The sequence below is a fragment of the Pyxicephalus adspersus genome, chromosome 11 (genome assembly GCF_032062135.1).
Source record: "Pyxicephalus adspersus chromosome 11, UCB_Pads_2.0, whole genome shotgun sequence".
Lineage (NCBI taxonomy): Eukaryota > Metazoa > Chordata > Amphibia > Anura > Pyxicephalidae > Pyxicephalus > Pyxicephalus adspersus.
Genome location: NC_092868.1, coordinates 17567510 through 17595326, shown reverse-complemented (window position 1 = coordinate 17595326; position 27817 = coordinate 17567510). Strand labels below are relative to the sequence as shown.

Here is a 27817-nt window from a genome sequence, read left to right as displayed (position 1 = left end):
CAGACAAATTCTGGAATATCTTCAAAGACCTGGAAGGAATAGTTTAATAAACCAGGGTATACAATAACAGGTTCGCCATTTCGTCTTGTGATACAGATATCATAATATGCAGAGTAATTAATAACACGTAGAATTGTTATAACCTTGTGCCCGCTATAAAAAACAACAAGCAAAAATACAATCAGCTACCTAACGTCACCATGGCGACACCATGGCGACACCAAAGCTTGAAGGCGCTCAGCCTAACCTGATTGACCCTACGGCTTTACATTGAACGCTTCCTATTCCTCATTGCTACTGCCAATCATGAATATGCTGTCTTTATTGGATGGCTTCATGCTTTGTTAGGGTGAGCTGCAAGAAGCTGAACTGGTCATTTAAACGAGTAGTTGAAAGTTGAGTTTTGGTTTTCGTGTTTGGAAGATTTTATCACGTTTGATCTGTAAGTATCTGATCACTGAGGATAAAACAAACCTCCTATATGCTGGCATACAGCTCCTACATATGGAGTTAAAGTGTAGAAGGTTTATGTGATGATATATTATTGTTGATTATCAGGGTCCATGGCTTCAGGAGAGAGTGGAGAGGCGTACCCGACTCTATGGGGATTCAGTCCAGCTTTGGATCTGCAGATGCATTGTGAGTGCAAGTTATCCAACCACGTGCATGGATATTGAGAACAGTTTGCGTACAGAGCAGGTGTTTATAATCTATTCTAAAATATGAGAGTGAATTATATAGATTGATAATGTTTACTTTTTGGATATATATGATAAAATATGTATAAAGGTTAAATCATCTGGCAAGTTGTAATTGGTTGCTGTGACCCTACTGGGGGGGTTTCCCCTCTTTAATTTGTCCTGGTGACCACATTGTCACTAAACAACTAGTAAAGAGAAATCTAACTTTGTAAAAATTGCTATTGGTCTGGGAAAATCCTCCAGTGGGGACACATCTTCCAGTGACAACTCTCTGGGGTGAAGTTTTTGTTCACTTCTTCACTAAAGAAATGTTCTTTTATTTCCTTGCGCCTTTAGGACAGGAAGTGAGGGGAAATTCTTCTAGTGTGGTGGAGACAACAAAAAATAAACCGAGGGTATAACCCTTTCTGCTCTTTAGAATAATAATATTAACAAAAAATTGGCTGGACATGCAATTAATTTTAAGCAATGTGAAAAAAGTTATTTGTTATAAACATTTTTTTTCTGATGTAAAGTGCAGCAACCCAGTATTTCCACAGCAGAGGAATGATTGAAATAATTTTCAATAATTCAAATGATAAATTGTAACCTGTTACACCTGCAGCTGATTTAAAGAGCACAGTTGCCTAGATTACTACTGTATCAACCAGCAATAGTGCCATAAACTGGACCCTCTAACATGACTCCATAAGGCTTGGTCTACATCAGGGGTTGGCAAACTCCAGCCTTTATGCCAGATACGGCCTAGGGGGTAGTTCGTCCTGGCCTAATGCCCCCTGGCCAATCCGTCCTAATGCTGGCCGGCAACCCGCAGCTCCGCCAGGGGGCGTTAGGAACTACTGGAGCCAGAGCCGCTGGAGCTCTGGTGCCGCCCCCCCTGCAGTTGCTCCCCTATTTACCGCATCCGGCTTTGATACTTCCACCGCCGCGGTAAATAGGGAAAGCTCCCTGAAGGTACATCCCTCTCCTCCGCAATGCATACGGAGGAGTGGGATTTCACTTCAGGGGGTGTTCCCTGGTGGTGGGTGGAGCCATTAGGGTGGGTCCGGCCTAATGTGCCCCCACCCACCCCATAAATGGCCTTATGGCCATACAACTTTGCTGACCCCTGGTGTTTTTAGCAGGACTTTGGAATCTGGAAGGGAATCTTTAAAAAGGAGACTCCCAGATCTCCGCCACCCCACCCTGGGGAATGAGTACAGGGGTACAAAAAATTTAGTAAATGTGTGTGTTTTGTGTAACTTAAACTTTTTTTATTACAGGTTATGAAAATATGTTTTCCACGGCACTCGTGACATGAGCACAGCGTGACTCCTGACAGCGTGGGATCCCCAGGCACTAGAGGGCAAATGAGGACAAGTCTCCCCATTCACCTCTAGTGCTCCGTGATTGGCTGCGGAAAGGGAAATCCTGAGGCTTGAGCCATCATCAGGGTTTCCCTTTTCTCAGCCATTCAGCTCTAGACTTAAAGGGAGACTTGTCCCCATTCACCTCTTGTGCTGAATGGCAATCATGGAGCGGAGCAATCAGCTCTGCTTTCTTAAATGCTCCCACAGCCCTAGCAGAGCTGTGGTATGTGTTCTTGGAAGCATAGCAGAGCTCCTCTCTGTGATTGGCTGAGGAAAGGGAAATCCTGATGTTGCTCGAGTCCTCATTTGCCCTCTGTGCTCATGTCATGAATGCAGTCGTGGGAAACATCCTTTCACATCTGGTGTAACTGTTAAAAAAGTTTAACAGTTACACAAAACACACACATATAACCCCCCTAGCGGTATTACCAAGTGGATTTTCTAGGCAAAAATCGGTATTCCCGAGTCACACTCGGGGTAGCTTTTAACTAAAAAAACCCCCGGCGTCCTGCTGGTCCTTGCAAGTCCTGGGGACACGTCGTTCCTCCTCGATCTCCAGCTGCGATGTGCAGAGATGAGATCGATGGTGACGTCAGGGTTTGTGCGGGAGGATTGGCGTGAAATTCCAAAAATTTTGTATTGGAATCAATACAGCTATTTTGTATTGATTCCAATACAAAATAGCTGTATTGAGTCCAATACAAAGAATCATTTATTTATTTATTTATATATATATATATATATATATATATATATATATATATTATATGTGCTACTATACAGTTACATTACATGTTTTAAATATTTTTGTTATTGTTTTTTTAACACATTTTTGTGTTTTGTTATTTAAAGTTTAATAATAAATGTATTAAATATTGGTGAGTTATGCCTAAGAATTATAGCCTACAATGAAAAATAAATTTCAATTTACTTTTTGCGTGGAAATTTGGACTGAATTAGACCGCTAGGGAGGTTAAAACATTACTTTAACATTAAAGTCTGGTCTTAATTTTTTCACATTTTTAACTCTTTCATGGAATGAGTAAGAGGTTTTGTGTAACCCTGTACTCATTCCCTGAAAGGGTTAAAAGTAAAACTTTTTTAAACGCTTAGTAAAATTGTGGCAAATCGCGGTAAATTGCATCATAGGCATTTGTAAGAGATATTTTTTGATCCACGCTTGTAAAAGTGCATAAAGATGCAAATAAATGTGGTAGGAATGTTTACATCCATTTTTAAAACCGTCCATGTAGACCCAGCCTAAGATAAAATATCTCAACTTTTTAGGTTACTCATTCCAAAAAGACACTTTATTCTTTGGGCAATTTAAAGTCCAATTTTTTTTCCTAAAGTATAAAAAATTAGGTGAGATGGCAGTTATAAGTCTTCTGCTAAAAGAAATCCATTTTATGGCAAGCAAAATTTGGTTAAAACCGTTGTTATAGGACTTCAAGAAGAAACACTTGGGAGTTAAATTGAAGGAAAAGACCAGGAATGGTGTAATCTCAACTTTATGGATCATGCAGAAGAACCTGCTTACCACCTAGCATCCAATCACAGCAGTGCTGTAACCTATTGATTAGAATAGCCATACAGAACTAAATATAACAACACTATATAATATTACATCTATAATCCCTATCTGCAACTTGTGACAGCATTGTCGTAAATCCTAACAAAGACTAATTAAATTATCCATGTTCATGATACTTTGTTCTGTAGAATCCAGGAATAGTTACATAGCTCTAACTTACCAGTAGAAAATATAAACTGTGGCAAGACGTACATTAGCCATTATCCTTAAATCAAGGATGTAATACCTAGACATCGCATTCTTTCAGGTATGTGTAATGCTGCTGCTGTCAGTTTTTTTATTTTTTTTATTTTTGTGTCACAGTGAGTTTAATGCAACAAACATCTAAAAAAAAAAGTGTTCCCAGATTGTCTTTACATGTTTCTAAGTGTTAAAAATACATTCAGGAAGAAAACTTATTTACAGTATGGCCACCACAATACATGCTATTTCACAGAGCACTGATGCAATTGTTTATTAGTAAACATGCAAACTTTGCATTTTCATAAATATGCTTAACTATGTGTATCGCAGTATATTTGCATCATAGAAGAGCAGTACATTAAATAGGGGTTGCAAATTACAGAAGAATACAGACAGTAACACAGGACGAGAGGACCCTGCCCCAAAGAGCTTACAATCTAGTAGGTGGGGAAATACCACACAATAGGAGGGGGTCCTCTTTTACAGGTCCTTCACAGGTCCTCTTCTGATACAAATACTTTAAATGAGTTGAGATAAACTGCTCAGACACTAAAATACCAAAGAGCATATTCACACAGTAGCAAAATCGAGCAACTGGTAATTTAGGCAGGGATTATCTGCATTCTTCAGGTTATTACCTTATCTACCTTCCTTTCCATGTATTATCATTTTGAATAAACAAGCATATATAACACTGGTCAACAAACATTTTCTTGCCAAACAGATAAAGTTATTTTAGGTTATGTTGTATGCATAAATTCCAAATTTGGTATTGGTTTTGCTGGATTGGCTCTAGTTTTTGAAAAAATGACCTCAATAATAACCTCATAGAACACGTATTAACCTTGAAAATTAAACTAGATAAGCCTACATATACAAAACCAAGTTTTTGAAATACTTAATGTCAATATATATTCTATACTCAGTATATTTACAGAAATAATCACAAAGAAGTCATTGAAAAACTTTGTTTGCATGATTTCCTTTTATGCTGATGATCAGGACAATCACGTTGAAGGCTCCAGCAGTAGTCTGCCATAATGTATCTATCCCATCTGCCCTGATAGATTTCTTCCATCACCTTTAGATCTTGATGGAACTTCTCCCCTTGTTCCTTACTGAAATAGCCAAGGTTTTCTGGAAATATTTGCAATTGGCTAAGAAGATAGTGTATCCTTATGCTCATAGTAGCACCCAAATTTTTTAGGTTTAAGAGAAAGTTTTGTACCAGTTCTTCATAATTTTGTGCTTTATGGTTACCCAAGAAGTTCTTGACAACCATGACATAGCTGTGCCAGGCAGAAGCTTCAGTATCAGTCATTGTGAAATTTGAATCATTTATCAGTTTCCAAATCTGGGATCCATCAAAGATTCCTGCTTTTATTTTTTCAGTACTTAATCCAGGGAAGAATCTACAATTGTATTTGAAGCAATCACCGTCCTTATTCAGAGTTCTAACAAATTGCCTAATTATTCCCAACTTTATGTGAAATTGAGGGAGAATGATTTTTTTCTTTGTCAACCATTGACTCGTTAATGATGTTCGCTGCACTTTTTTTCATCTTTTACCTTGGAGGCCATGTCACTTTTTTTCCTGTGATTCTGCTTTGCTCTACTATCCCACAAGCAGATGAAGCATGGGTACTTTGTGTATCCACTTTGCTGTCCAAGTAGGAAGTTTACCATTTTTAAATCAATACATATGGACCATTGGTGTTCATGATAGCAAAGCTTTTGTAAGACCATTTTGATATTTTGATATTCTTCATCTAAGTGTTGTTGAGTGACCAATTTGAATTGATGCATAGCAGTTGCCATTATGCAATAAAACAGATTTGTCTGAAAAGCTGCCATTCTTCTGCTTGGTATTCTGGTAATCCCATATGGGCTAGTAGTCCAGGGATGTTACAACAGTACATGAAGTCTCAATCTTCACTGAAATATGGTAGGAGTGTCACCTCTCTTGTCCTATAAACCTTAATTTTACCGTCTGGTCTCAGACAGTTCTTTTCTTTTAGCCTGGATGCTAAAAGTTCAGATGCTTGTTTTGACAGACTTAGGTCACGTGTTAAATCATTTAGCTTTTCTGTGGAGAACTGTTGGTTTGATGAAACCCTTTCTTTATATTCACTTCCACTGCTAACTCCTGGATTACACTCCAAACCCTGTATATCCTCTATGTCTGATACTGGAATATCAGGGAGTGTACTGAACACTGGTGTGGGAACATCAGCACCATGCCGCACAGCTCGTCTTGCTGATTTCAAATCAGGGTACTCCCACTTGTTTTTCTTGTAACGTTTGAAACCTTTTACATTCACAGCACAAAAATAACAATCATTATGATGATTTTTGGGCTCTCGCCATACCATAGGTACACCAAGTTTCAATCTTTTCAGTTTTCCATTTTTCCACTGACGTAGACACTCTACACAAGTTTTGCATGCCATATGGGGAGCCCAATACTTATCTTGGTCCCCCAGTTTAATACCAAAATATGCAATATATGCTTGTTTTACAAATTTTGTAATGTTTCTTCTCTGTTATTGCTGGGAATATTCACCACAAACGTACCAAATTACATTGTGGTCATTTAAACAACTTTTTGAACTCCTATTTCTGTAAAAAAAAGAAAATGTATGTCTTGTAAAAAAAAAAAAAAAAAAAAAAAAATGAAAGTTTCATGAAAATAATGCCACATGTATCATATAAAATGCAAAACATCTGTTTAAATAAGGATTGATAATAATATGCTGTGTTAACATTTGTTGTTGGTAAAATCGTCTATTCTGATTCCTGTATCACAAGCACTAAAGCCATTTCAGTGAAACTGACGTAGTTTTCGTGAGATTCAGCAGACCTGAAATACACTAAATATATTAAAAAATCATTGGCAAGTGAATTTTTTTGTGTAATAGATAACTGGACTTGAAAAACTGAAAAGCATATGCTTGTACCACATATATACACTTTCAGTTTTGTCTGATTCCCCTCTTAGGCCGACAGAGTACCCTTCAGTACCTAAATACTTGCGATGATGTCCCTGAACTGAATATTCTACTTGTGGGATGTGGTGATGGAAGACATCTTCTCAAAACAATCTGTCAGGCTCGCCGGTGGCCACATCGTAAACTTCATGTAAGTTAATGAACAATCCAATGGAAATAAATGAGTTGTCTACACCATGTAATGTGTAAGCTTAAAATGACCAATGATATGTGTTTGTGTTTTTTTTTCTCTGTACATATGTAGGTCCTATTCTTCACAGTAACAGTACACAAATATTGTGTTTTACTGTTCATTCCCACAATGGAAGTTGGGTTGGTTAGATTTTGTGTAATAGGTATGACAGAAAATTTTATTCAAATAATAAACATTCTGGCATTGTAAAACATACAATTTTTTTTTAAAGATGAACTAAACCTTGACCCTTAAAATTTGCAACCAGGCATGTCGTTTTTCTGTTCTTTCTGTTGTGGGTGCTGCCATCTTTTTTTCCTGGTTCTGGTCTTCAGTCATACTGATTGATGAATAATGGACATCCTCTAAAAGTAATAACTCCAGCTTTTGCCTGTCAGGTGTTCAAGAAGGAAATTGGGAGAAATTAACATAGTTAGAAGGTAGGGTGCTGAGCATTTCATGGAATTGGGGAAAAACGGGAAGGGTGTGTGTGTGTACTTTTTTGGAATTCCTGTTCGCAGCACCTCAATGTGGCTAGTAATAGTGTCAGCATTTGAATATGTCTTGACTTGCAACTCAAAATATCTGCTCATAAAAAAAATTTCCACTAGAGCTGAACTATATCAACTGGAACTGCTGCTAGCTTTCCTCTCATATCCAGACCTCTTTATGTTCTTTTCGTTAACTACGCTGTTCACCAACAGCATGTGTGTTTGATAAGGTCAGAGTTCAGTTGAGCTTTTGTCTGGCCAATATGCTCCTACAGAAGTAAAAATTTTTTATTGCCAAAATGTCTACTTCCTTGTTACTTGATGATATATCTTGAATATTTGATGATTTTTAAAGCAGTGGTCGCCAATCAGTGGTCCACGAAAAAATTTTGGTGGTCCACAGAAAAATTTGGACATTAATTGCAATTTTTATGTTTTAATATAATAAAACAACAATAATATTGTAATAAATTCCTTTATTCTGAATCACAATTTTCATCTCTATATGTGTACTAAATTCACAAACTGTGGTAGAGAGGGAAAAACGAGGCGCAGCATCGGCCGTTGCCGAGCCGTACGCTTTAGTATTGTTTTACCATTACAACAGTCACCCCACTCCACGAAAACCAATTCTCATCCAATTGTTTTATTTTATTTATTGATCTCCCAGATGCTCTTTTAGGTAGGTATGATCTTAACTGTGTATTTTCTTAAACTGTTATATTTAATGGCATCAAATAGTTTGATTTGATTTGATCATTTCTTGTTTGATCTTAGATTCGAAATAAATAAACCCATAATGATTGAGGAAAAGCAAACAAATATTTAGCGTTTCTTTAGTAATACCAAAAATAATTCAACTATTACACCATTAGGAAGATCATTATCTTAATGAATCTTAATCTTATGAAAAAATTCATATGAATGGTCGCAGGATTTAAAATTTTGAATTTAGTGGCCTGTGAGGTCCAAAAGGTTGGCGACCGCTGTTTTAGAGGGCTTGGCAACTGATATTAATGTTGGAGAATTTTTGTCCCCTTTCTTGCCTAAGGCTGGGTCTACATGGACGTTTTGTAAAAAGGCATGTAAACGTTCCTACTGCATTTATAAGGGTTTTTATGCACTTTTCTTAAATGCTGGAAAACGTCTATGCCGCGTTTTTTGCACGTTTTACCGCGATTATACAAGCGTTTTAGCACTTTGTAGAAGTGATTTCTGCAAGTACAGGAAGTACATAGATCCCTGCATACATGTGATAATGTGATCATGCAAGAGTACAGTGACAAATGTAACAGTATACACAGAATAGAGTGAAAAGAGTGCAAAGTGAAGCACAACTAAAGACAATGCCCCTGATTCATCATTAAAATCCGCGATCGCTGGAAGCGCGATAATACGCGCGACCAGCGATCGCGGATTACCGCGGTCCGGGACTCGAGGGCGCGCGTACAATCGCATCCTGAATCTCGAGCTTTTCCGGTTGTTGAATAGCGCGATCGCGCACGATTCCGGATCGCTAATACGAATGCGCGACCGATAATCCGATTTTGCTTGATGAATCAGGGGCAATGACTACACACAAGTGATAATGAATGACATCATTTGCAGTGTGAAAAGCACCAAAAGCAAACACAATGGCAGACAATCTTCTCATGTGCCAGGCATAGGTGTTAATTTTTAACAGCATAGTACATGTAATTAATCATGCATGACACATGGAATAGTGACACAGGACACAGGCTATTGTTAAAACATTTGTAAAAGCCTCCATTGAAATCAATGGAAGCTTTTTTATTGACTATTTCTAGCATGCATAAACACAGGAAAACGCTCCCATTAAAATCAATGGACATGTTTTCCCGCGATTTACCAGCGTTTTAATTTTTTAAACGTTGCAAGCAACGTTTAAGATAAAGCTCAAAAACGTGCCTGAAGGAAACGTCCTGGTGTAGATTACCCATTGAAATGCATGGGGACTTCAAACAAGGGCTTTAAAAGCCTCAGGTTAAATGCTGGGGAAACAGTCCATGTAGACTAAGCCTAAATTATACCTTTTGTTAAAAAGCTAAAGCTAAAAGTGCATAAATAAAAAAAAATACCTTCAATCCCGCAGGGCAGTCCGATCCATCTGGAGTTATCCTCCCTCGGGTCTTGCGTCGTCCCGGCATCCGTCCGCGCACCGCCATCTTCGTCTCTTCTTCCTGTTCTTCTTCCCATGTCACCCGACCCAGGCGTGAGATCGGGTGACGTAGGTGGGAAAAAAAAACTTGCTAATCTCAGTGCGCATGCGTGAGATTGGCAAGTTTTTTATTTTTTTCACGAAAAGGCTCGAAAGAGCCTCCTGGGATGCCTGACATGGAATGTTGCACTTATAAAAAAAAAAACATTATTTTTACCAAATGGGTGTCCAAACTTTTTGCAAAGAAGGCCAGATTTGACGAGGTGAATGTGTGGGGGGCCACCATTCAGCACGTGATCAGGGTTAGTGTGGGTGTGGTCTGCGCAGGTCCTGCACAGCATACGTCCATCAGGGTGACGTGAGGGATTCCCTGTGCACAGAGTCCGGTGTCAGTTTGGGCTCCCTGCTGTGCACGTTCTTGGAATCAGAGTGGGCGTGGTCTGTGCGTGATGTAGGGGATTCACTGTGCACACATGGGGACTCCCGTCCTGCCGATTTTTCCCGCCGAGTAGCAGGCCAATAATTGCAAGACTTTAGATCAACGCTAATGAAATATAAAATAGCTTTTTTGTACGCGTGTATAGCTTGACTTAGCATAAAAGGGTTATTTACCCTTTTATGTAAAGGTAAATTTCTGAGTTTAGTTACGCTTTAACCCATCATTGTATGCTTAAACACATTTTGCATTGATCCTTTTTAATTATGATTTGGAAACTGTTATTTTGTATGTATGCACACAGATGTGGGATATATATTATATAAAATTATATTTTATTTTTTATTTATTTTTTTATTTGTATATATTTTAACTTTTTTTTTTTTTTTTTTTTTTTTTTTTTAGTTCTTCATAATCGAGGGTGACCTGGAGCTGCTGGCAAGGCAATTGTTGTTTTTGACTTTAGCACTGGAAAAATCGGAACAAATGGGTCTACAAGGTAAAATGAAGATGTACATGTCTGTTCAAATGGACTTACAAGGACTTCCTGTGCACTTCCTACAGTGGGCCAGGAGAGTCTACACTTTCATGGGTTATCCAGCAAATCTGTAATGGATTTCATAAGTCATTTGTTGTTTGTTAGCAAATGTTCAATTGTGGACCAGATCCGATCCAGGTTTTGCTGGATCACCCAGGTTCACTGATGAAAGTGTATCTTCTCCAGTCTTGGAGAGCATTAAAAAATCAAACCCAATGTTTTCTCAACACAAATGCAGTCTGGACTTTTTTAATTAACCTGATGGTAATAAGTTACACTGGAAGTATTCTTCCCACATATACCAGTTTATCTAGTTTGCTTAGAGGAAATGTTTATATTTCCATCAGGAATTTATATAGGAAAACTGGTTTGAAATGTACGTGATCCAAAATGACACTCAAATTTACTTACAGCAACCTTGTATTTTTGTTTTTACCATATAATAGAACATTGGTTGGGGATAGAGTTTTGACATAAACTAAATAGTCCGTTAGTAAGTAGGTTTTGCTCAGGAGTAGGAAAAAAACCATGAAGAATGTAAAAGGAGATGGGTTGGGATTGGGATACCAGCCAAAAATATAAATATTAAATATGAAAGACCACATTTTTTTATTTATTTATTTTTAAGAGCTAAATTCTTTTCAATGTGCACTTTTGTACTTTCCACAGAACTGGGTTGGGAGGAATGTTGTGTCATGTGCATGATCAAGGAAATGACACAGACTGGGTGATAGCTCTCTAAAAAAAAATTTTGAAGATCGATTCATTCAGCTTCCAAGTGGACAAATGTTTTGTAGGTTTGGCTCCTCTGTCTTATGTCACAGTCATCTATGTGTGCCACAGGGCTTAAATTTGACCCTGGTGTTCCATCACAGTTGTTTTTAAATGTGTGGTATGAGCAGATTCAAGTGAAACAGTCCTTTCAATAAAGCTTTGTATGCAGGTAATTTTTCTGCATGCGGGTTAAGAAATGCTCAATTAGTAGGCAATTTATGTATTTACAGTATATATTTGCAGAGAGTTTGGTTTCCTATAGGTTGTTGTCCTATTTAAGGAAATTTCATTTGGAGTGGTGATTGGGTCATTGATTGTGCCCCATAGAGTGAGCTGGCCATAAGACGTAGAGTATTCTTGTTTGGGTGCAGCAACATCTGGCTTGTATTGCAGAAAAGATTGTTTTATTTGCCAAAGGGGTCTACAAGAGTGTTAGTGTTATGTAGTTTCCTCTTTGCAGCCTTTTCCCATCTTGCATCTGAATCAACAGTGGCTCCTAGGTGTTTGGGCCAAGTAAAATGTCTTCATGTGGCCATTTTACAAACTATACCTCCAGCTGATGTCAGTCATTTTCTTAGTATAGGCAAAACAAGGAACCCATTATCAACTTGCCTCCTACGTGTGTTACTGTACAGATTCCTATAATACTCTACATCCTAAAAGTGCCCTGTGCTGCATTTTACTCTTTAATAGTGGAACTAGGGCAACATCAAAAATTACACATTTGATGAAGTGTCACTTGGAATAACATAACCATTTTTGTTTTTCCTCTCTGTATCCTAATTTTATTCCTGGGAAATCCTGCTATTTTTCCACCCCATCTAACAAGGTGAACATGGTGATCTTTATGGATTTTTTTTTACTAATGACAAACAAATATACTAACTCTAGCTAACACTTTTATAAGCAGTTCTTTATTTTTCTTTGGGGGAACACTTTGAATAAAAGCTTCCTATTTGACTAGATTTTTTATTTGTATTTCCCATCCCTTTTTTCTGGACAGCTTTGCCCTTTAAAGGAAATGGGGATAATAGATCTATGTGAAGATATATAAACTATAGAGCTATGCTATTCACATATGAATCATGTCACTTTTTATCTTTTTTTTTTTACTTTGCTGCTATTAGGCTGCTTAGTTCACAAGTAGCCATGTGGTGGCAAAGTGCTAGGGTTTGAACACACTGACTGTAGGTTAGATGTAGTTTTACATGTGCCTAATTCTAAGTGGTCCTGTGGTGAAGGGGTCACTTTAAAGTTGAACTATGAGCAAATTTTAATCTGATCAACTTCATTCAACAAGGGCTTGTTTCTACTGTTTGTTTTGCTAGACTAAAATGTGTTGCCATGCAGCACAAACCTAAAAAATAAATGGATCCTCCCTTTTTTTAATGTGCAGCATGGCAACACATGGCTGTGCGTTAACATGCATTGCAACATGTTGCATGGTAGTGTGTTGCAAAAGTGCATTTAGGGTGTCAAAAATAAACCTTGGTACACTTGCATACCAGTAAATATGTTGTTTTTGTTTGTTTGTTTGTTTTTTTTTTCATATTAGCAAATCTTCACTTTTTGGGTTTTGTTACTTCTATTTCTGTCTACAGAAAAGTGTGAAATGTTCCTAGAGCTTTTTGGAAATAGCCTTATTCGTAGTAAGACTGCTACCTACCTGCAAGAGAAATGTGGAATGTTTATTCGTTGTGTCACCGATCCAGAGTACCAGCAGATGGTTCTTCCACAGCTGAACATGTCATGTATCAAGGTGTGTGTGTGTCCCTGGTGAATTGTGAATTGATAAATTATTTAGAACCGGATCCTAATCCTGGGAGAATGTGTGAACTCGTTTACTAAAATCTTGTAAACGATTTAGGGTGTTTTTTTTACATTTCAATGTTTTTAAATTTGAACATTTTATTTAAATAATTCTTGGGGGGGGGGTGTTATGTCATGAATATAATTTGTGACAGTTTATGCAAATATTGATGGGTTGAATTTGAAGTGTACAAAGAAGGATGACACAAAGACTTGAAAGAATATACTATTTAATAATAAAGACAGATAGATAAAAAAAATGCGGTAACAGATTTAGATATAACAAAAATACTTAGCTGCAGAAGTGAGTTGCATTCATCCAAGGAGTCCTCCCAATTAATGGCTTGGCAGATGATCAAAAAACATGTTGCATACAGTTAGTTCTGGTCAAGACTAGTTAATTAGGTATGGCACTGTGTTTTTAACTACCAAGGAACTAAGACAATGGCCAGTGTTTGACCAGTACTGACCAATGATCATCCTTTAACCAGCATTTTTATAAGGATACCAGTTAAAGGATATGCTGCATTCCTTTAGGATGACCTCATATATGGTATACATTATTATGGTAAAGCATTATTATTAGTGAGACATAATTGATATTAAATAAATTGTGCTAACCCAACAGGGGGGTATTTATAAATGGATCCCCAGTCAATTCAACTGAAACTTTGCCCACAGTGATTAGAATCCCTTTTCCTTTTTTGGTTTCAGTGCATAATAATACAATGACTTATTCCACCACCCCATAGCCAATTGTCATAAGGGAACATCATAGACAATAGGAAATGCAATAGATTTTTACAAATAAATAGACAAATTTAGGGCAAATTGACAGGGCAATAATTTATATATACCCATGACTGAGAGATTGAGAATATATATATTTAATAAATTCTCTATTTTACATACACACTGACAGTCTTGTCTGTGCTCTGTGTTGCAATTCTAAAAGGCAGGGGCCTATTTTACACACATTAGTTAGGTGTGGGCTGCTTTTCTCCCCATCTGAAAACATGTTGTAGCATCCTCAGTGACTTTTGGACAATATTTTATGTTCCTTTTGTTTGAACGGTGCTGAATTCATTTTATTTCTAAATGTTTTTCACTTATGGTTTACTTTAATTGTGTCCAATCAGCTTTTTTTTTTTTTTTTTTTAATTTACAAAATATGCTTAGTTTTTATACCCTTATTATAAATGGATGCCCAGCCTATAGAAACCATTTAAAAAAAAATGCAAGTGGTTTTTTTTTTTTCTCTACATAAATATATAGAAATATAAAGAATATATAATATTTATTTTCAATGTAAAGAAATAATCTTTGTGTATACTTAATGCACAGTAAATTGATAGAAATCTGTTGAGATTCATACTAGATATTAGAACATTATATATGGCTTATGTTTTTGATCCTCTCAATTTTAACACATGTATCATGGTCATGTATTTCATCTTTATCCTCATTTAGTTTAAAGAGCACGATGAACTAGAATACATCTTTAAATTCTGGCAGTCTCCAGAACCCAAGCAATTCCCTATTGAAAGGTATTGGGATGTGAAGAATCGTCAGTATTTGGGTAGAAGATATGATTCAAGAAGAGGAGCCTATGACTGGGATTTAAATATGAAGTTGCATGACCGTGGGGTAAGTTTTAAGGCCCTGGGTAGGTTTTGGAGTGTTTTCCATATAACAAAATTGTTTTCTGGCAAGGAATTGTTAGTTTTCTCCTGCTTCTACCTTTATCTAGTCTCAGTGGGCCTTAAGAAGAATTAGTATGTTTAAATTGAGCAGTGGGGTTTGTAATTTTCCATATAAAAGCATGATTTCCCTAGACTTCCCTAGGGCCCTGTAAGGATGCATTTGATCGTTTTTTTGTTCATTAGGCAATAGGCTGTGTATGACTATGGCCGACCATGTTATGCACTAGGTGGTGGAGGCAGTAAGGCTGCATGCTATGACCTCTTCATCCTACTGAACTGAGAGTTCTGTAGGGTTACTAAAAACCTTAGTCACTCAAAATTGTGGGCTTCTTATGCCATAAGCTAGGCCCTATACACTTACAAGGCTGTGTACTAGTAAATGAGGTTGTTCATCTTTCATGAATGTACATGATTACATTTTTTTATATCACCTGGTATTAAGACAAACATTGCATATTATTTACTAAGCTCACTGACTGCTCATTTACTTGATGAACACACATACTTTAAAGATGAACATTTATTTATTGAGGTACCATTTTTTTTCCTTAATAAACCATCTACCGCATCCTTGTTTCAAATTTTTGGGTTGTGTGGTGGACGTGCCTTGCCGTTATCCTGCAGCCTTTACAGATTTGTAGAGAACAGGGTTTAATGCTGGGGAAAAAAATGTTATTATATGCCATCATTCCTAATGAGACCTTTTTATCCTGCATTACATTGTAGGCAAGTCAGAGATTCTCTTCCTCCTGGTCAGCAAAACTACTGATACCAATAAATCCTCCTGTATTTGTCTGCTTTATGTATTATTTGCTTGCAAAAAAAGCTGCAGTTTTTTTCATTTGTAATTTTTTTTTTGGATTGGCAAAAAAAAAATAAAAAGTAGGTGGGTTTACAGTATCCTACAGTGAGTGACACAGAAACTAGTTTTGGCCATGGGTTATGCTCAAACTAGGGGGGAGGAAGCTGTAGGCTAACTCCTAGGAGCTATATATCCATCTTATTGTGTGCTGCTTCCCCCCCCACCTAGATTGTAAGCTTTTCTGAGCAGAGTCCTCTCCCCTTCCTGTGTCACTGTCTGTATCTGTCATTTTGCAACCTCTAGCATTGCATAATTAGTTAGCAATATATAGATACTGTTTATTAATATATAATTGGCTTCACTCAAAAGCTGGTGGTAAATTCATAATAGACCCGTGTATTCAAAGATTACCTTTTTACATTACAACCTTAACCTTTTTTGAGGTACAAATGGTACTGGACTGGACTGTGATAGTGGTCTATGTCACTCACTACAGACATTCTTTCCAGGGCCAAATCTGTGACCGTATCCTATGAGCTGGACCAGTGTGTTGGTGGTTGCTGGCATCCTAAAATGGCATGTAACATGAAAATGCTTTTTTTTATGAACAGAGTGCCGTTCCTTCCAGTTAACTTTTTCTAAATTAACTCCACATTTTTTGTTGTAGAAAATCAGAAAAAAATCACAAAATGGTTCCAGTGATATATTTACCAGACTGAAGGGGAACAAATAAGATTAATTTCATTAATGAGTTACATGTACAAATTTATTTAACATAGGGGTGTTAAACAGCACAACATACACTCCATAATTCACAGATGCCCCGTAAGGGGCATCGTAACTCAGTGTCTTGCGATCGCTTGGTGAAGAAGCCCAGCAGGTGTACCTCAGGGTTCAGCAGTATTGCCCAAGCAGGAGACATAATCAGTGTCACTTTGAAGGTCAAAGGCTGCATCTGTGACAGCTTTCTAGTAAAGTCTCTGCCCTCTGTCCTGCAAACCCAGGTGCCTAGGCTTGAGAGTTTCCCCATCGTACCCACCGATAAAGAATTAAGGATTAATAATTAATTTCAGGGTGTAAGCAGAGTAACAAAACCTGACAAATTATCTATATATCCTAGTATTGCATATGGGTGCCTTTTATTCAATGTGGTATCATTCAACTGTGTACTTGAGGTATGTAAAAAAAAATATTAATTTTATTATACATCATTAAAACCATATTTGTTTTGGAAATATTTGGTTGTGCAAACATTTCAAAAAGAAAAAAATTTTTGGGGAAACTATTTTGGTTGGAATATTATAAACTTCATATGAATTATTTTTCTTCCTTTACTTCTTATTTAATTTTTCTTTTCCAAGTCTTCATTTATTTTTGTTTGTAGGCTGCAGTGATTAATGCTATGGAATATAATCGTTGGAGAGAGAAAGGCATTGCATTCATGATGCGGGAAGGAATCTATGATGTCCCCAATAAAACCCTGGCATCCCACATGACTGTGACACATGTGAGTATTGAAAGCTTAGCCTCTTTGTTGTGGATAACTTTACTACTGTGTGTTCCTTTTTATTTTTTCATTGGCTATACTTTTTCATTTATTTTCTGCATGGTTTTAAAGAAAAAACTCCAACAAAATGTTATGTTTCTTCAGAGAGAAACCCCCCCCCCCCCAAAAAAAAAAAAAAAAAAATTAAACCCATAAAATGGGCTATGCTCAACATGCAGTACTTTCAATACAGTTACATTTCAAATTTGTGTTAGAACAGAAATGTATTTATTCCAAACGATTTATAATAAAATGAATATATGGATGAGTGGTGTATATGCTGATGCATTTTGCCTATTTTTCAGAGCCTGTTCAATAAACAATCATCTATGTATTTAACCGTTTAAAACATCACTGCTTCCTCAGGACAAGTTCCAGAATATAGAACAGGATCTACATCAAATGAGTGTAGGAATAGGACCAAAAGTTGAACTGACCATGCCTGGATGCAGCCTCCACTATATGTATATGATGCTTATAAAACCGTAGCAATGCCGTGATTCTTATACTGACTCATCCGCATGCCTGAGACCCAAGGTTAAACCTATGATGTTTTCTTTGGATCAGCTATACATATTAGAACTGGCTGGTTACTTGGTACTGTTGCTGTTATGTACTTGAACTAATTCAGGGAGAAAGGGTGTTGCATTACTAGTAATTTGTGAGCTGCCACTGCAAACACCTTCTGAATGAACAAGCTCTGTGGTTGTCATCCTCATTCATATTTTATTTTGTGAAATGAGCATTTGATCGATTACATATGCATGTACATGCTTAGGTCAGATGCACATGAAGATGTAAAATGTATAATGATGATGACCCCGTAATTTGTTCTTTAAAAAGTAAGTTTGTTGTGGTGTATTTCTCTAGGCCAGTGGTCCATGTTGGTCGTCCACAGAAAAATTTGGACAATATTTGCAATTTTATTATTAAAACAAATATAATCTTATATTCTGAATGACAATTTTCAGCTTATTTTGCTCTAAATTTATAAACTGTACTAGAGACAGAAAAACAAGGGAGGCATAGCGTGACGTCAGTGTAGTCCTTAGTTGTATGAGGCAGCCGTTGCCGAGCTGTATGCTTCAGTATTGTTTTGACCATTACAACAATCGCCCTGCTCCGCGAATAATGATTTTCTTCTGATTGTTTTATTTTATTTATTTCTCAGATGCTCTTTTAGGTAAGTATGACCTTAACTTTATATTTTCTTTTGTTATATTTATTGAAATTAAATAGTTTGACTTCAATAACTATCACTTCTTGTTTGGTCTTAGATTCGAATGAAATAAACCCATAATGAGTGAGAAAAAGCAAACAAATATTTTGTTTTTTTTTAGTAATACCAAAGATAATGCAACTAATGATAATAGTAACAATAGTAATGCTTCACTTAACTGTGAGCTGATCAATGAATCGGAGTCTCCACAGTCCTTGTCAGGCACCATTAGAGGATGATGATTTTACAAATGTATTTATCTTTTCAAAAAAACTCATATTGATAGTCCGCAAGATTTAAAATGATGAATTTAGTGGTCCGTGAGGTCTGAGAGGTTGGCGACTGCTGCTCTAGACATTCCCATTCATCAACTTCTTCCCCATCTTAACAAGATGTTACATGAAAAAGTGGTCAGTGCAACTGCGTCTGGAGGGCCTTAAGCAATGGAAGAGAGATGTGAATTTTGGCACTCTTTGCATCTCATATACATGTTTTTTTATTTTCTTATTTGTTTCCTGGTGAAATACTTGTATAGGAGCCCTAGGAAATTTAGAAGATGAAAAATGATCTTTTTTTAAAAGGCAAATGCTGTTGATTATTTGGATACTTCAGAAAATCTACTGGGGCGGAGTTCGCTGTCATTTTGGTTATATCTATGTCATTTAAATTGCATAAATATACTCTGACTTTTCTAGAGATGTGGGAAGGTCCGTGCTCGAGGTTACTGGGGAGACATCATTACAAGTCCTTACATAGCATATGGCATAGAAACTGAAGCGAAGAGTTTGCTGAAGACTGCCAATGGTGTGCATACAAAGGTTAGATTTTATGTCTGATTTCTGGTGTTTGAGGTCTATGAAGATAGAAAGAATAAGAAAAAAACACTACCCCCTTTTTTTTTTATCCCACTTTATACCCCCTTTCCCCCCAGATTTTTAACAAGTTATGTGGTTCAGGGTTTTAAAAATATTTTCTACGAATTGCAGATTCTGGAAGGTTTTATGTAAACCCATCAGTAGGAGAATTACTTAAACATATATAGTTTCTGCAAGCCCACCAGCTGTGGATCACGTGTGTGTGTGTTTCCATAAATGGATTATTACTTTTGAACTGTTATATTTATATTGCGCAAAACCCTTTTTATGATACATTTTGTACTTTTAAAAAGCATTCTAGCCTAAGGATTTTAAGTTGTGCTTTTTCTATCTTTCTTAGACTGCTCAAGATCTGTCAAAATTCAACATCACATCAATGTTTCATGAGTTGGTCACTGGACAGAAATACTCTCCACCAGTACTGAGTAAAGATGAGGCAGATGACGATAATGCTTGTAATGAATCTGGCGCTCCTATACCCGAAGCTACTATCCGAGAGAAAACAAATGGAAGTACAGATCATGAGGATTTCAGCCAAACTAGTAATTTTTTTTGCTTATAAAATATATTTGGCATGCATTCTAGAACTAAATCCCCTTGTACCCAAGGTGAAAGTGCCCCATTGCAAGATTCAATGCAATGTAGGAAGACTAGTGCATAATGCAAACACCCTGTAAATTTGGTCCTATTTTTTACAATGCGCCTGTTGCAAGCCCAGTGTCTACAATTAGTTAAAGCATAAAAAAGTGGTAAAGCATTATTATGTCTACAACACAGTATGTATATAGTGCTATATAGTATATTACCCAGCGCTGTACAAAGTCCATAGTCATGTCACTAGCTGTCCCTCAGAGGGGGCTCACAATCTAATGATTTACCATAGTCATATGTCTTTAATACAGTCTAAGGACAATTTTGGGGGGAAGCCAATTAACCTAACTGCATGTTTTTGGAACATGAGAGTAAACCGTAGTTCCTGGAGGAAATCCATGTAAACACGGTGAAAACCTGCAAGCTCCATGCAGATAGTGTCCTGGCTGAGATTCGAACCTGGAACCCAGAGTTGCAATGGCCAGAGTGCTAACCACTGAGCCACCCTGCTGCCCAAGCATGCACTAAATTGCTTTAAAAGGCCAACCCTTTAAAATGATTTAGCAACAGGCATGAGCAGTTTGTGAAGGATTGTGTAGAAAGTAAGTGAAGGGCTGAGTATATCTTTTTATTTGCATGCATACAACTTGGTCCTGTAATCTTATTTATTTATTTTTATTCTGTATCAGATTTTATGAAGATTGACAATGTTAAGATATATTTTCTGCCTCTCAGCTGGGTCAATGAACTTCACAGAAGAAGCAAACTTCTTAATCTTTTCAACCTGGTCTACTTCTCTTGCAGGTAACAAAATGGGTTGATACTTCAGGTTTAGTCTTTACTTTATGTCTTAATTGTGTGTTTAACTTTCTTTAGTTTATTGCTTTGAAATTCCCCACCAACCATTGGGTAACCCTATTGGGGATTTGAGCCATCCTCCCAAATATTTAGTAGTAATTCTGTTTTACTGTTGTGTTCAAAATACAAGCAGCTTTTATTTCCATACACACAGTTGCATTGGGAACACTGCACATTCTATTCCAGAATCAAAACATGAGAAAAATGTATAAAATGTTGTATTACTCCTTTACAGAAAGTTTGGGGGAGAAAATGTTGGTTGTTCAAAACAGCAGTGTAAAATTCAATTAGTGAGATCATTCATTCTGTGAAAAAAACAGGTGTCTGTTACGACCCTTATTTAATGAAGGCAGCAAATGTTGTACATGCTGGTAATAGTGCTTTTCTCTCTGCAAATCTGAATAAAATAGGTTGTTCCAGACATTGTTCAGAAGAACAGGGTACGTTGATTAATAATTTGGAGAGGGAAACCCATAAAGGGCAGAAAATGATAGGCTGCTCAGGCAAAATGATTTCAAACCCATTCAAATGGCAGTGCCATTTGAATGGATGGAAGAATAGCCAAAATGGCAAAGACTCCGCCAATGATCAGCTCCACGAAGATCAAATGCTTGTGAGTATTGTTACAGTCGCCTGTGAGGCCTAGCTGTCAACAAAAAGCCCCTGCAAGATCCAAGTGTTAAAAAAAGGCATGTGCTGAAGAGGTTACAGTTTGCCAAAGAACATATTGACTGTCCTAAAAAGAAAAATCACTCAACGTTTGGGGTTTGATGAAAGCAATATTGATTTTTTTGTGCCCAGGGGCAATACAGTTTGTCAGATGACCTTCAAACACTAAATTCAAGCTACAGCATACTGTAGAGATGGTGAAGCATGGTGGTGCAAGCATAATAATATGGGTATGTTTCTTATACTATGGGTGTTTCAACAAGTGGTCAGCCCAATCCCTGGATCACAGGTACCAGAAGTTGGGTCCACTCAATGTAACACTGATGTGCAGCAGTTTTCAGAAACTGTGGTTTTACAACTAAATATTTAGTCATTCAAAGAAAAGCAAAATCTTTTAGTTTATACAGTGAATGTTTTTTTTTTAACAGCCTAACATTACCTTTTCTTTATTTGTTTTAATTTGGAAGAGAATGTGCAGTGTTCCCAATGCGTTTGTGTGTATGGAAATAAAAGGCTAATATAAGGATTTTGAGCTTTAGTGAACTTTTTAAAACGCACTACTATTATTCTGAACATCAACAAAATACAATTGTATGTATTTTACCTTGTTGGCATTATGAAGTTTGCCAAAAAATGAAAACCACAGATTGAGCAGCATTTGATTTTTGTTTTTTTCTATTATTTTGGACCCCTTGCTGTAATATCCACTATCCAGATGACTAACCGGTTTCAGAAATTGAATGGTCCTGTCTTGGTCATTGGGATTGTGCTTTCCATATATTCTGGTGACAAACCTCATATTGTGATGGCCGCTGTAAGCTGACTCATGGTTGTCCCCAGAATATTTGGAAAGCATACCTTGCCTTCCCCATTCAAAGTAGTTTCCCCAGCCCATTTTAGCTGACAGTACCACCAGACACTCTTTAGTAACCCCCGCCCAGCTGTTTTTTGGGTGGTTACTAAAAAGATGGGTATCATTAGAGGGGCGTTGGACTACTGGAGCATAATACAAAGGTGATGGAAAAATGGGACATACTAAGGGGTAGGTATTACAAAGTTGGAACAAAGTTTCGGGGGGGGGGGGGGAGGGCTGGTTACTTGATGACTAATTTTTCACTAGCACATTTGCACTAGCTGTGTGTGGTTTGAGCTTAATACAATCCACCTACATTGTATAGTATAGTATAGTGTAATTTTAGCTTGACTAGTTTTACTTAATAAATGTCTCACTACTTTTAAAGGAATGCCAATAACATTTTTTTCCTATAAAATGAGACTGCAGGAGAATATAGGAAGGACATAAAATGGGTCCTGTATACCTGAGTATTTCCTGTCAGTGGGAATGAAGAGGCAGCCTAACACAGCTTAGGAGGTAACCCTTTGAAGGAATTTAGAAGAATTTTCAAAGTTTTGTTTTTAACTTGCACAAGCACAGTCTACCTGAAACCATGCTGGTTTTGTTCATCTGTATAAATCCTAGAGCGCTTGGATTATAGTCAAGTGTACAGTTATATGTGTTTAATTTTTTTTCTCCAGCATGGTTCATTATTTGAATCCAGAATTCAAGCAGATCACTGCCAGAAAAGCAACACTTATTGTGGAACTTACAAAGTAAGGACACTTTCTGGTAATATTTTTCCAAATTAATTTCTACAATGTTTACAGGGTAAGGTGCAGCCTGTGCACTGCAGCATTTGTAAAATTAAATTGACGAGGACAGAGCAAACATTTATGACTTGCTTTTAACATTGGCTCCATCTTAACCCTGAATACTTAACTTAGTGAGTGACTGACCTGATGCAAGCATTCAGGATGGTTATCTAAAGTAAATGTTAGTCCTAAGTGACCAATATTTAGTTAGTTTATTCACTTTCATACAACATTACAACTTCCTATTTAAATGAATACAAACAATGGCTTCATGGTATTTTTCAGAATGGGTTTCCTTATGGAAACGGCAGTGAACTATGCCTGCCTATGTTCATAGAAACAACCATTTGTAGAATTACAATTGCTTATTGTACATATTCAGCGCACATTCGGGTCAAACGTGAACAATTTTTTTATTTTAAATTAAATAAAGCAATGCACATTTCTTTCTGACCTTCTCTAATGTTCTCTCTCTAACTTCTGGGTCGGCTGCTCAACAATTATAACTTCTTTTTAGAATTTGCCAAAGCCCTTTTGTTTCCATTGAACGTTAGGGTTGTTAATTCTTATCTTTTTAGGTGTGTGTGTGTTAGAAGAGAGTTGTGTTTTTGCTAAAGGATTTCCCTTTCACATGAGCCTTGTGAACAAATAGAGCGCAGATCTCAATGGCCTGAAGCTTATAGCCCAGATCTCAATGGTCCACAGCCTTTAGCCCATGCCTGTTTTCCATTAGGGAGCATTATCCATTCATACATGACCTTACAAGTGAGACAAATCTCTTGTGCCCACTCTCCCTTAGATTCAACTTGCCTTGTACCTCTGTCCTCTGTACCACTCTGTCTGTATTCCTCCCTCACTTCTGCCACTTATTGCTTCCTGTCTGCCTCTCCAATCATGACTAGGCTTCATTGGTTTTGTGTGCTTTATATAAATAGTTTGTAATCCTAAATCATGTTTTCTGGTATTCTGTTTCCAGATTCATGGTGGATCTACATGTGGACAAAGTTAAAAGCTATGTTACCATAGTGTCCAAAGTTGCAAAGGATGCAGGATTCACAACTACAGAAAATATAGATTGGAAGAGGGATTATATTGCCACTTTTGAACGTATGGAGGATTGTTTAGAGGAGAAAAATGGACAATAAAATATTCTATGCATGGTATTGACTTACAAATTTTGAGTTTTTCTTCTAATAATGTGTCCCTTTTACCCATATAACATTCTGTTGAATAATGTGTATAGAAATGCCAAAATATTCTGTTTGTCCCTAATTCAGTCTAGCCTGTTACAAAAGTTTCCACTGATAACCATTTGGTCGTCCAATGACTGTTATATATGCACTTTGGTTTTAGTAGTGACTTTAAAAAAGGATGGAAATTTTCAGTTCTGATTTTGCAAAATTGTTCTGAAAGTGTTTTTTTCTTTTTTTTAGAAAAAACTGAAGACTACATAATTAGCGCAGATGTTTGTCAATGGCAGCCTATTTATTCCCGATCAGAACACATAAATATTTTATCAAGGGGACACTGACCAATCTAGCTTACATAAGTTCAAAATATTCAAGGTTAATGTATACCTCACCCAGCAAGTAGGATCCGCCTATTTACTGCAGGGAGCTCTATAAGGATTTTAAAATGCTTACTAAATTAAAAAATAAACAAATGCAACAAAAGACTGGGGTAAAAAAAACTCCCTGCATCTGACAGGATGGGAATTGGTAAATATTCTTTCTATTAGATTTGTGGGGTAAAAAGATGGTGAACACCAGTGTGTGTGACTTTGTTATGCAGGTTAATTAAAGTGGACATAAACTAAAAAAAAACAAACAAAAAAAAAAATCACTTTTATTTTTGCACATCTGTCGACCTTTACAATCTTCTTTGCCCTTCCTCTGCCTTCTGCCTACATCACCCGATCTCACGCTAACCAGGTACAAGATCGGGTGACTAAAGCTACGTACACACTTCCAATTATTATCGTTGGAAAACCAACGACGAACGATCCTGCACGATATCTACGAACAATCGTATAGCACCGATCCTGCACATAGAGATAACGACACGATCGTTCGTAGATATTGTACACACAATAGATACGATCGTTTGAGCGATAGAGGAACTATGTGCACGACAGGAAAGTGAACGAACGTTCGTTCATTACGCATGCTCAGACCATGGACGATCAACGAACGATCGTACACACGAACGATGTTCAACGATCGTCGTCCAATCCGATCCGCCGGTCCGGTCGTTCGTTTCCAACGGCTTTCCTCGTTCGTCGGCGTCGTTGGTTACTTTTTTTATGAACGATTTTTGCCCAATCGATCGTTCGTTTTGAACGATAAAAATTGGAAGTGTGTACGCACCTTTAGCCTGTGGTGGATCAGCCTGTGGTGGATGATGGGGGGCCAGTGCTGGACTTTTCTTTTTTTCCGATTAAAGAAAAAGCTTCTTCTGCGCATGCACTCAAGGAGCAGCCAGAAGCCTCATGAAATGCATGACATATGTATCCCAGGGGACTCTGTGCTCCCATTCTGTCTTATCACTGTAGCTAAATGCTACATTCTTTGGCCATGTTCTCTCTCTATTTCAAGAGGCCAGTGTCAAAATTTAAATTTGTTTTGCCTGTAAAGTATATACATGCCTTCTCTCATGATCTGTCCTTCTGATTTGCTACCTGCTTGAAGGTTATGCCCATCCTTGGATTTCTCCATCAAGCAAATTGGACAGGCATGCCATATGTGAGGTTGGGAGCCTTGATATGCATGATAGTTCTAGGTTGGTGACTTAATGAGTATTAATGCCCTTGATCATCATGACATCCAGATATCTAGCATTTTACAGGTGTCTCCAAAGTAAGCCCCCTGAATAACGGTAAAAAATCTGGAGTTTCCACTCTCTTCCTGCTGTGTACCTAGGACAGGAAGGGAAAACAGGTTTGTCAATTAGGTCACAGGCAACAAAAAACCTGATTTTCCCCATGCTATCCAAAGCTAAAGACCCTGGTCTTTTAACCCTAGTTTAAAGTCACTGCTTGGGCTTTTTTTCTGAACCCCCCAGGGGCCCAGAAACAAAGGAACCCAATAATATATACCTTACGGAGCTTGAAATGTTAAAGTTCATGTATAATGAAAAGTTTCTTGTGTAAGCTTTGTGTAGAGTAGGGGAGCTTATTTCTTGCAGTTGGCATACCATTAAGGAAATTTCAGTTCATTTTATGTTCTAAAAACACAACATAAACTTTTGTGTTCAGTTACCACATTGGAAGGCTGTGGACAACAGTCTTCATTAGATTTCTGTTTAGCTGTTTGTATTGAGGTGCTTTCTTGTTTACAGAAGGTTGCACAAACCATTAGTATTTTGTAATGTTCTAGAGATGCATTATTGAGATGTCCTGCAGTGAATTCAGACTAAGCCCTCCAAAAATATATATAGGCAACAGTAAGGCAAAGGGCATTTGCTGACAAAGATAACTGAGGGAGTTGAGGAACCATAATTTAAAGAGAGCCTCCACTTGCTTCTGCTTATAGTTTTAGTACACAGTCTACATATGCAGTCTAGATATGATATTCATAGGCTCTATGAATTTTGTTCTATTGACTTCTTGTTTAAAATATAAATTTTCCTAAATATTTTGAATTTAACTGTATAGTTTTGTACTACTGAAATATTTAATTGTACAGTTAGCTAAATAGTCTTTATGCCCACAGGAAAAATGGTTCTAATGTTTGTGGAGCAAATAGCTTGAAACTAATAAAGTTATTTATCTTTCTATTTATTATGTTGGTGGAATTTGGTTTAGGTTTTAAATAATAAAATATTTCTATACCATACACTATTGTTTCCTTTTGTGTTATTTATTTCATTTTGTTAAGGCAAATTGCGGCAAAAAAAAACAAAACCTGAAACCGTTACCACTGTAGCGGTATATGAAAACTCAAAGTAGGGGAATAATGAAGGTTTTGTGGGCACTGACCAGATTTGTAACTTTTTAATGTAGCAATGTATGAAAACGCTACTAAAATGAAAAAATATTCCCCCTCCAAAAAAGTGCCATTAATGTTTTATTTTTTTGGAGATCTGTTTTATAATGTCAAAATGTTCAGCTGGTAAGAAAAATAATTGTTTTTTTTCCCAACAAGTAAAAATAAGCTAAATAAAAATAATTCAAGGGATTTATTTATAAACCGTGATTCTGACATTCACTAAAACATTCCCTGGTTGAGAATCTTCCAGATCTATGTTTTTCAAAATGTAATCATTTTTAACTAAAGTTTAACCCACAACCAACAATAGCAAACACCACCAGGTTTTATTATGCATTATGCCTAGATATTGAAACCTTACCACAATGTTTTATGGAGATGCTTGTATAAGGAAAGTATTAGAATCTAACAGGAATAAAACCCATTGCTCCAGTCAGAGGCTCAATGGTCAAGTGAAATAGCAGAAGTGATAACGGGCAATCCTGCAATTACGCAAAGGAAATTCTTCTGTCAAGGTATTATTATTATGTAACTGGACAGATGCATAGAGAAGTTGCATTCAGCTAATAAATTGGAAACCCATCATATAGGGATGTCATTGTCATTGTTATCAATTATCAATGTCATTGTTTGTGATAACTATGTTTTGAGTTACTAATAAATTGGTATTTATGATTCGGATTA

General features: G+C 36.9%; 1 protein-coding gene across 2 annotated transcripts; it reads left to right on the top strand.

Moving 5' to 3' along the window:
• Positions 1 to 319: 319 nt before the first annotated feature.
• DNAAF3 (dynein axonemal assembly factor 3) lies at positions 320 to 27675 on the top strand. Of its 2 annotated transcripts, none has more exons than XR_011922722.1 (12): positions 320 to 442; positions 559 to 639; positions 6826 to 6965; positions 10519 to 10612; positions 13027 to 13184; positions 14705 to 14881; positions 17124 to 17246; positions 19200 to 19322; positions 19720 to 19921; positions 20706 to 20774; positions 23034 to 23108; positions 24124 to 24263. XR_011922722.1 is itself a non-coding variant. In XM_072426107.1 (12 exons), the coding sequence occupies exons 2-12, from the start codon at positions 564 to 566 to the stop codon at positions 24290 to 24292; spliced, it is 1452 nt and encodes a 483-aa protein (XP_072282208.1). In that variant the 5' UTR covers positions 320 to 442; positions 559 to 563; the 3' UTR covers positions 24293 to 27675. The 2 variants fall into 2 exon arrangements, 1 of the variants encoding a protein (XP_072282208.1); XM_072426107.1 differs by having other exon boundaries at positions 20660 to 20774; positions 24124 to 27675.
• The last annotated feature ends 142 nt before the right edge of the window (positions 27676 to 27817 follow it).

Coding starts and splice junctions, on each gene's coding strand:
- DNAAF3 (XM_072426107.1), top strand. CDS start 564: ATGGCTTCAGGAGAGAGTGGAGAGGCGTACCCGACTCTATGGGGATTC. Junction 10,613..13,026: donor GGAACAAATGGGTCTACAAG/GTAAAATGAAGA, acceptor TTCTGTCTACAG/AAAAGTGTGAAATGTTCCTA. Junction 13,185..14,704: donor TGAACATGTCATGTATCAAG/GTGTGTGTGTGT, acceptor ATCCTCATTTAG/TTTAAAGAGCACGATGAACT.